Below are 11,019 nucleotides of genomic sequence, written 5' to 3'. Positions count from 1 at the left end.
AGAACTTTGACCAACATTTTACGATGTATATTTTCATCACATTGATATGCAAAAAATTGCAATTTATAGTACTTTTCGTATAGTTTTTGAATATCTAATTTTTTTAAAAAAAATATCGAATTAACGTAATCTAATTTAACTTTAAAAATTAGTCAAATTGACTTTCGAAAAGCGCAACATGACAAATAAAAGTGGACAGAGGGAGTAATGTCTAATGTTAATGGAGTTGTTATGGTCCCGATACCAAATGAAGGCTAATTAATTTGGTTTTTATTGAGTACTATTACTTTCTTTCTTTTCATTTTATATGGCACCTTATGATAAGAATATGAAGCTTAAAATGTTAGCTAACCTATAACAATACAAAAAATATATTAAAGCTATATTTAAGAAATATTATATACTTATGAATTTGGAGTTTTATTCTGTTTAAGCTAGATAAATTATTTGTACGATGATGAACTACTTTATTAAGCTTATGTATATTATTTGATAATATGCATTTTCCTTTTCAATTTTGTACACGAGTAAAACTTTGTTGTCAATAATTTTTGGATATTTGCACAATTAATTGCAATAATTTTACTTACATATATGAGGAATTAAAGGGAATGAAAAGTTTTTTTTTTAATAAACAAAGAGTTTGTCTTCAGTTCTTACATCAAATTATCAAAGAATATTTTATTCTATGGTGAAAAATTCACAAAGGTCTTAAAACGTTATTGAATTTTGTGTGTTGTTCATCAGATGTCAAAATTCACAAAACAAACTTCTAAGTATAAAAAATAGCCTAAGAAAATAGTTAATACGACTGAAGAAAAATACTTATTTAAATTTGAGAAAGTCAGAAAGAATATTTAAAATCGAGTAAAACACATTGAATAAAAATGAATTGGTTAATATATGTTCAATATAGAGTACTTGCTCCTAAATTATGAGCATTTCAGAAGTTAATATGAAACGCTCCATTTATTCAAATTATTAGCTCCTAATATAAATACTTTAAACATATTAATGAATTTCTTAAGATAAATATAAAATTTGAACAAAATTACTTAATCAGATCAAACAACATACCTTCAACATATGCCATGAAAGTAGTTGCTCTAACGTAGTCAACCAACATATTTACAAACCAGACCTACTTACCGATAATTTAGTAACAAGAAGAAATACTAACAACAGTTTTCCACCTAGTTGTCATGAACAGACATCTTAGCTAAGCTAACTCCAACACCTAACGAAATTGATTGAAAATAAGTAGTGATAATCACAAGTTGGCAGCAACCACGATTAACTTCCAGGTGGCGCGGCTCATTTAGTAGGAGCTGAACGGGGAATAAAACCTGGAGGAAAGTCATCAACAGGCTCGCGTTTGATTACTAGAGGCAGTTCCTTGCAACCCTTGGAGGTTCTTGAAACCATAGGAGTAACTGATTTAGACCCACTGCAGGTAGCAGTTTCTTTTATAGAGGTATCAAAACCATTTCTGGTAGTTGTCGAGACAACAATGTCCAGTTTACCTACATTTTCTCCAGCTATCATGTCTATCTCCATTTCAACCTCATCCTGATAGCCCTCCATGTCAACCTTATTGGGTGTACAGACATCTTCCTGCCCTGTCATGTCTATCTGCATTTCAACCTCATTCTGATGATAAGCCTCCATGTCAACCTCATTGGCTGTACAAACATCTTTCCCCCCTATCATGTCTATCTCCATATCGATTACTTTGTTGCTTCCCCCTTCAGCACATCCGTCTGTATCTTGTCCCATGCGGTAAAATAATCCCCACAGGAAGTGCTTGCTGTTCCATCCTGCAAGAACATCCACGAGGTGAGATGCAGCTCCAGAATTATCAGTTAATCTTCGTCTTTCTTATGCAATTACTTATCAGATAGTCTCCTTAAAAGAATCATATCTTGAAGGGTAGGTCCTACTTTAAATCACCTGCTCTTTTCAACATATGTACAAATATAAGTTACACATCAGCAAACACCAAGATCAATATGTCAGTTCCACCTTCTACCACCATTACATCCACCAACTTTATGTCTGACCAAATAACAGAAAATGTCTTAAGAAATGATCTTAGGTAAAATATCTTGGATGAAAATGGTACCCATGAAAGACAATGTTGACATATCAATCAGATGACAAACACCTAATATTTAATGACAAAGTTGTCTCCATTAGCTTGTGTCATTATTGCAAAGAGCTGCAGTCATATGTGAACAAGCAATTAAAACCCTCAAGTTTAAGACAAAATAATTGACCTGACTTACACATAAGAATGGATCATACACAGAAACTGTTAGAAGCAGGGTTGCAAATTATACGAAGCTAGACTTCTGGAAAAAGTTAATAATACTGACCCGATGCCTACGTTTAGCTCCTTTGAAGTAAAGAAGGGTTTCTCATTTGTGGTTTTCAGATAAGAGCAAACGAGGAAGTAGATGGGTATAAGGCAGCCTTCCAAAATTTTAATGAACCTCCATAGCTAAAGTATGCATCAATAGAACTCAGGCAAGTACATAAACTTAATTTCTAGATGCCTGCGTGATACAACTTAAACTACATTCAAGGCACACAAACTACAGATAAAACAATCCAAGTTACATATTTTTCAGCCCTCGATTGAACAAAAGGAACATATAATTGATCTGTTCTTTCTCATAAAAAATCAGAGAATGTACAATCAGTACTTCTGAACTTGGCCTGATGACTTAACACATTATAGCATTTATACTCAAACGAAACCAAACAAGTATCGCCAACTTAAAAAGGAAAAATCTTCTGATAGGCTGGAAACTTGATCTTCTACAGAGCATAATTGAATATACCTATTACCTAAAAATTCATTGAAAGGGAATAAGAAAATGAGAAAAGAACATAGAGATTATGAATGTACTTTGAGAATCACTACACAGGGCTGTAGATGGAAGTATAAGCAGCTCAACATCATTGATAAGCGTCTTCATCACCAAATCTTTGAGACGCATGAACTCCACCAGAGCAATATATATCTCAGACCTACATACAATGGGAAATACAAATCAATTTATACTAAAAACATTCCTGGCAAGGGTGCACTTCTACTTTGCAACCCTTACCCCTTTTCGGATAGATATATGACAGAAACTGACCTTTCTCTCTCACTTGCAAAGAAATACAATCCTATGTCTTCTTTACCCGGACAATGATTGTTGAATAGACTCGCCCAAATATCCCCACGTGGTACTAATTCAAATTTGAGAGTATCAGGCAGTAGCCCTGAGAACTCATACACCTTACGTCTAACTTTGGAAGGAGGATGAGCCTGAATATAATTATTGAATATCCCAGGTGCAAGTTCTAGAGCACCTAAGATGTCAAATTTTCCCCTAAAATGCAAAGAAGAAGAGAAAGAAAAAACAGAGATGAGCTGAATTTGAACCTTTTTAGAGCTCAGTTTACCTTGTGTTAACCTATGTTAGTAATTAATGTGCATAATAAAGGGTACTTACTTCCAGGAAGGAACTAGAGCAGGATCACAAGGGTGTGTTGTAGATGGATTTATCATTCGACTCTCATTCACAGCATAGGGACTCCTATGCTCCAGAATGGCAGAATCACCCAGACCTAAAAAATAGGCTACATCAATTGGATGGAAGTACAGAAGTAAATAAAGTTTGCTATGGGCTTACAGATATTGATGGTGTAACAGAAATCATTTTGAAAGATAATATCAACTCCAAATATATCAACATCATTGTTTTAAAAAATTAACTAGAGTATATGATAGAAAATGAAATTTCTAAAGAGTTAAGGTATAAGAAGAGGACAAATCAAACCAAGTAATGAATACAAGAGATGTTGGTAACACTTAACCTTTAGATGATTGCACTTGTTTTTTGCTCTGTTCGGTGATTTTGGAATTTTGAGGATTCTGAGGTTTTGTATATCCTGATCCTAAAGACCGCTGCACTGTGCTCTTCTCAGGAAAAGAATTTGAAATTTGAGCTCTCGGTTTGCTGAAATTCCCTCGAGTCACAGGTGCCATGGATTTGGTTGACACAACTCTTGAGGAGCCAGTATTTATCAGCGGAGATCCATATTTCTTGATGCCTGATGACAGACCAAGTGCTTCTTCAACAGGTAGATATCTCGTTTTCCCAGTCTGTACCTCCTTTTCCCAGTTAATATAATGCCTACCAGGAAATGTACTATGTTTCTTTGGTTGCACAGTACTCCGACAAATCTTTGCGAAGGCATGCAACCTGGATCCCTCAAAATTATCATTTTCTAGTCCGCGTGATGAAGATATTACCCCTTTGCCAATATGACATTCTTCACAACACCAATCCATTGGTGCTTCTTCACTGTAGCCCACCAAGCAATATCTGAAAGGAAGAGAAAAACAGATTTTTTAAAACCGGAATAGGACTATGTATACATAAAAGATACATGCAGTATTTAAGAGTATTAAATGCCCACAACATGCTAATGAAAGAATCGATGTATCATTTAGGTGGAACCCAATATCCAATACCATTAGGATCCGGCAGTGAAGAATGCCAGAAAGATCAGACAACTTAAAGAGGTCTTTATTCTCCCTAAGAGGTAAATCTCACTTCCATTTAGGCTTTTAGTTCTATTCACTTTTCATCCCTATTTAAGATTCCAAAAAAGGGAAGCAGAGCTGATAATCCAGCTAGTGATTTCCTTCAAGAGGAGCAGCCCCTTAAGTGAAAAGATGAACTTCTCCCTTGGTGGCAAGTCAACCAAAAAAGAAGGGGTTTGGGATTGGGACAATGTTTGAGGTTTACAAAGAACATATAGATATGGCACACGGTGATGAAGCAAGTACGCATCAGAGAGTCATAGCCTTCAGCTCGCCTGACTGCCCTTTCATGCTAAAACTAGATAGATAGATAGAGAGAGAGAGAGAACTTACTGGTGCACGTCAACACTTTTACACTGATAGCAGGTAATAATTGCTTCTTGAAAACCTATATCACCGCAGATTACACAAATATTTTTCTGCAAATTCATAAGAAAAGACAGAAAGTCAGAAGCTGACCAATGCTTGATCCAACTTAAGTGAAGCTCATAACCAACTCTTGATCCAATTAAGTGAAGCTTATATTTTTCTGGTTTTGGCAATGAACAAGGATTTGGATGCTATAGAAGTGCTCTATTCAGCTTCTTTTGTCACACATAATCAAGATTACCATATGAACAGAATGAACAATGAGGGGAAAATGTCATCAGTTACACAAAGGTAAATCATAATCAACAAAATCATGTTCTGATCTTCATTTAGCTCACATGCTTATATATGTAATATAAATCCCCCCCCCCCCCTTTGCAGCAGATGCATCCAGTGCAAATACTCAAGAACTTGGGTTGTGCGGAAAATATTGGAGGCCAGGGAGTGGCTGATGCAAGGGCAACCAGTGGCAGGAACAATGCAGACTGCGTTTTCACAGGTGTTACATGGGACCAAGTTCTCAGTTCATAAAGTGTACACCTATCTTCTGCCTCAGATGCCTAGAGTTGCTTGGAAGAGTCTTACATTGCAGGCTAAAGGTCATCCTAGATTCAAATTTATCCTATGGTTAGCTGTATGAAAGAGACTGTCCACAGTGGAGAGACTACTCAAGTTTGGAATACAAGTACCCACCTGATTGTATCTTCTGTGGACAGGTCTTGGAAACGTTTGATCACTTGTTTTTTGAATGTGGTAAGACTAATCTTCTATGGACCAGGTTGTGTACTTGGTTGGGGTTCCAAAGGCCTATTCTAGATTGGAATTCTAAGGTGCATTGGGTGAGTACAATCGCAAGGAAAAAGTCTGCAATAGTTCAAGGCACTACAGTAGCTTTTGCAATGATTATCACACTCATTTGGCGAGAAAGGAACAATTGCAGATTTCAACCTGGAAGATTGAATACTGATTTAGAATTTTAAAGGAGGTGGTCCAGCACACTCATATACGTGGGAAAAGCATAGTTCGATGGCAATCTTTACTCCTAACTTTGAATGTATATCCTTGATGTATTGATGTAACTAGAACTTGATTTTGTTGTATTCAGCATTAGTAATAGATACTTAGAGGTAGCAGTAGTCCTAGGCTGCTCTGTTTTTATTGTAAATATTTTTTTTGGTCATTAATGAAAGTGATACTGTTAACTGAAAAAAAGTATTATCCAAACAAATTATTTTCCTAGAATACTTTTTGGTTATATCTCATCCAGAGAGAAACACCTCCCGTACTTCTCCTTAGAAACACTTTAAGGAGGTAAAAAACAGTAAAAGCTGGTGGTACAATACCAGTTTTCTTCCTGCCATTGTAAATAAATGACAAGAAATTCAATCTGCTTCTCTTTTGGTTAATCAGAAGACGGTTTATATCTATACTTATTCTATGCAGGTTTGTTGGTTTGTACTTTGATCTTCAACATTGGACACAATTTACACTGCCTCTCCTACATCTTCTTTTGGACATGAAAGGGGGGTTTTCAGAACAACAAAGACAACCTGTTGTAGTTAGAGCATAAACCTTGATGCACAAAAAAATCTCTCCAGTCTATTTGTCCATCTAAAGCAATATATCATATAATCTTTATCTTTGCAGCAAAAAGAAAAAGAAAACCTAACCATAGTGCAGTATGTATTGATGTTAAACTATTTTCAACCTGAAACAAATCTGTAAGTTGACTTTGGAGTAAAGAAAACATCCGTAGTAGAGAAACAACAACATATCCTAATATGAGCAAGTATAGAGTAAAAATAAATTAGGACTTGGGACACTGAACTGCAAACAAAATAATTAGGAAAAAGCACCAAACAAACAGCAGTGTATTGATTACTATTGCTAATGGAGACAAAATTGAAACTGCTAATAGTTGTAGGACAGTAATATACATCACAGATCACTATAGAAGATACATTGTTTGACGATGAAATCCGGAACATTAGTACCACACTGTTGATGAAGGGAAAGAACAACATTTTGAGTAAATTGCCAAGGTTTTCTCTTAATCTAGTCCCTTAATGATATAGAAGATACTATTATAGCACTTGTACTGAATTCAAGCTTCTTATAAAAGGAAAACATACTAGAGAAACTTACTGGAGAATTGAGAACTTAAGAAGTTAATACTGCCTATTCACAGTATGTGCAACATGTCATCTCTTTACATCTGTTGGTTAAAGGGGCAAAATGACATATATTGTATTAGGTAACTGGTTTTGTTAAGCCAAGACATGTGAATATTGATAGAGAAATAGTATAGCAATAAGTTGGTGCTAGTACAACTTACATTCTCTTAAATTTGGGTTCACCTCATTATGTGAGTACTACTTCACATGTACTCACTTCTCTTTTGTCAAGGTACTGCATCTTCTTGTGATGCACTCATGGACTCTCAGGGAGGCACTCATCCTCGCTAGGCACTCCACTCATTCCATTGGCGTGTGGTGAGCCCTATTTATCATTGAGGCACTTTTGCTTATGAAGTCACATTTTGTATATTTTTGGGTACAGTCAGGGCCTCTGTCTCATGTGTGACTTAGAAATTCCATGGACACCATACTCATGTCATGTTTATTTTGTAAAATTCCTAACATAGCCTTGCATGGTTTTTTTTTTATTTATGATATTGTCGATTTTTTTGTTTTAACTTTCCACTTAATGAATTACTCAATGTTTTATGAGATGCTTTACCTTTCACTTCTACGTACCTATAATGTTCATAAGTTGCATCAGAGAACTAGGGTTTGTTGACGACCACATATATAATGGATAGACTAAACAGATATTTAAGAAGTTACCCTTTTATTCTACTCTTGATCATGCAATTGAGCTTAAAGCAATAAGTTCCAATTCCTATTGAATTCCACAAGTGTCGAATGAGTAAGTGATGAGCAAGAATTGAAAGGCGCGAGTAATGACACCACCCATTGGGCAAGATTATGAAGTGTTTGTTAGTAAGGAATGAGACTCAAGGATGAAATTGTAAGTGTAGAATGGGGCATGATTTCAGGAAGTCAAATATTAATGAAGTATTTAAGGAGGAGAATGTGATGACATCATTTATTATTGTTGGACGAACATTGAAGCTTGTGGAAAGACATACAAAATGTGTTAGCATACAAAGGATTTTCCCAAGGACTGAAATTCCTTCGGCAAAGGACAACCTGGTGCACCAAATTTCAATATTTGTGGAGTCCGGAGAAAGGCCTGACCACAAGTTTCTACTGTATACTGCATTTGCCCTATATTCCTGCAATAACCCATTTCTACTGTATACAGCATTTACCATATATTCCTGCAAAAACCCGTTTCCACCACTCAAACCCATGACGAGTACATTCCTGCAAAAAACCATTTCTACTGTATACAGCATTTAGCATTTACACTACGTTCCTGCAATCACCCATTTCAACTTTCTGGACCCATGATCAGTACATTCCTGCAAAAACCCATTTCTACTGTATACAACATTTACCCTACATTCCTGCAAAAACTCATTTCTACTGTATACATCATTTATCCTACATTCCTACAAAAACCCGTTTTCACGACTAGAACCCATGACCTCCTAGTCATGTGACAGCTACTTTACCACAAGATTCTACTGTATACAACATTTACCCTACATTCCTGCAATCCTGCGAACACCCATTTCACCACTCGAACCCATGACCAGTACATTCCGGCAAAAACCCATTTCTATTGTATACAGCATTTACCCTACATTCCTGCAAAAACCCATTTCTATTGTATACAGTATTTACCCTACATTCCTGCAAAAACCCATTTCTACTATATACAACATTTACAATACATTCCTGCAATCACCTGTTTCCACCGCTCGAACCCATGACCTCCTAGTCACGTGACAACTACTATACCACAAGATTCTACTGTATACAACATTTACCCTACATTCCTGCAATCCTGCAAAGACCCGTTTCCACCACTCGAACCCATGACAGTACATTCCTGCAAAACCCATTTCTTCTGTATACATCATTTACCCTACATTCCGGCAAAAACCCATTTCCACCCCTCGAAACCCATAACCTCCTAGTCACATGACAGCTACTTTACCGATTAAGTCAAAGCTTCCGTTCCATTTGTCGAACAAGTATTTATTTAGATTACATACACACATAATAAAAAATATAGTTTTTCCTCTGTAATGCTGCAGTACCTTTACAACATGCTACACAAAACAAAACCAAAGATAAGTTTAGCAACTGGTTCAATTCATACCAATCGATGAACCCAGTAAAATAAAAAAACCTTTAAATCTTATCTGCCCCTTTTATTTTCCATTTAACAAATAAAATACTAGAATAAAATAGAATTAAATGAAACACATCTTTCAGAAAAATTACTAGTTAAATTAAATATTCCACATTTACAACATTTCCCATAAAAGATTAAAAAAACCAAACGCTTAATCCCAAGGATCATCATCATCCCAAAAAAGATTGTCAATCTTTGCCATGAAAAAAGAAAAGAAAAAAGAAACAAGTACAGAATCGCATAAACTTTAGCTATGAGGAAAAACAAACAAGTATAATAATATAAAATGAGTAGAGTTTTACCATGTGGGCCTGATGAATGCTGTGTTGTTCCTTTTGCCTAGGAGAAAGAGTGGCCATTTGAGCTCCACGACGGACAAACAAAGAACAAAAAGTTCAAAAATGGTCCTACAAGCACACAATTTTCGGGCTAAAAAATTTAAGTTTAGACAACAAAAAAGTAAATGACTTTCTGCAGAGACTACTGTGGAATAGAAAGAGATTCTTTCTCATTAACGTCCTCCATTTTTTCATAATTCTTCATTTGCTACCTTGTTGTTTAGATAATTTCACTTGTATGTTTTGATAATTGATATTGATACTACTAATAAATTTGGGGTAACAACGTATTAGGTCCCAAATAAAAAGAAAAGAAAAAAGGACTCATATTTTGGTATTTAGCTTTAAATGTGAGGAGTCATGTATTCTAATCTGTTAAATAATATTTGTCTACGATTGACTTTGCACATTTCTTAAAAAATTACTCTATTTGTTCTTAATTATTTGCCCACTCTATTAAGAAAATAATGATTGATATAGTGAATTTATCATTTTACTCCTATTAATTATGAAGTGGATAAATTAAAAAGTTAAGATTTTCAAGAAGTTCTATATTTTTCAAAATAATTAATTGAGGGTATAATAAGTAAAAAGAAATTCGTCCTTTCTTGATTTGTCAAAATGGATAAGTAATTATGGACAATTAATAAAGGAAAAGTGGACAAATAATTAGGGACATAGGAAGTATAAATAAAAGGATAATTTTACTATATCATTCTTTAAATATAACAAATACAATATCTTGAAAATTGTAATAGAGAAATAACTATAATTAATGATAAGGGTAAATAACTATAAGTAAGTGTCAAATTATCCATTAATTTATAAAGCGAACAAGTATTGTTGGACATGTAAAATAATATAGTGAATAACTATTGAACAGAGGGACCATTAATAAATTTGGGGTAATAATGTAGTAGGTCCCAAATTAAAAAGGACTCATATTTTGGCATTGAGCTTTAAATGTGAGAAGTTATGTACTCTAAGTTAGTATAAAGTTAATGCTTTATACTATATGGTTATGTGAGAAGTCTACATCAAAAAATTCATTATGAGGAAAAAGTTTGTGTGTGTGGTATTAATCGAAATATACTCTACACAAAATATTTTCTTAAAAATCACACATGCGTAAATGGTTATATTAATGATTTTACAGACATATTAAAAAGTTCTCACATATCGTCATATCAATTCGACTTAATGATCGTTTTTTTATCAAATTGGAGTTTAAATTTGAAATATAAATTTCACATATCACAAAAAATAATTATCATTCATTTGTCAAGTAACAATAAATTTAACAAACTTATTTGTAACTCTTTTGATTTTTCATTTATGACTATGCTCAGCCATTTATGAAACACATAGTAAAATTAGCTA

General features: G+C 34.5%; 1 protein-coding gene across 1 annotated transcript; it reads right to left on the bottom strand.

The window, feature by feature from the left end:
• Positions 1-1,240: 1,240 nt before the first annotated feature.
• LOC125857771 (uncharacterized) lies at positions 1,241-9,836 on the bottom strand. The gene is made up of 8 exons (XM_049537415.1): positions 9,604-9,836; positions 4,937-5,022; positions 3,871-4,382; positions 3,507-3,621; positions 3,147-3,383; positions 2,912-3,033; positions 1,675-1,817; positions 1,241-1,644 (listed from the first exon to the last, which is right to left on the bottom strand). Exons 1-8 carry the CDS (start codon positions 9,658-9,660, stop codon positions 1,315-1,317), a joined length of 1,602 nt encoding a protein of 533 aa, XP_049393372.1. The 5' UTR covers positions 9,661-9,836; the 3' UTR covers positions 1,241-1,314.
• Positions 9,837-11,019: the final 1,183 nt, after the last annotated feature.

This window comes from Solanum stenotomum, chromosome 3 (assembly GCF_019186545.1).
Source record: "Solanum stenotomum isolate F172 chromosome 3, ASM1918654v1, whole genome shotgun sequence".
NCBI lineage: Eukaryota > Viridiplantae > Streptophyta > Magnoliopsida > Solanales > Solanaceae > Solanum > Solanum stenotomum.
This window is presented reverse-complemented; position numbering and strand designations above follow the sequence as displayed.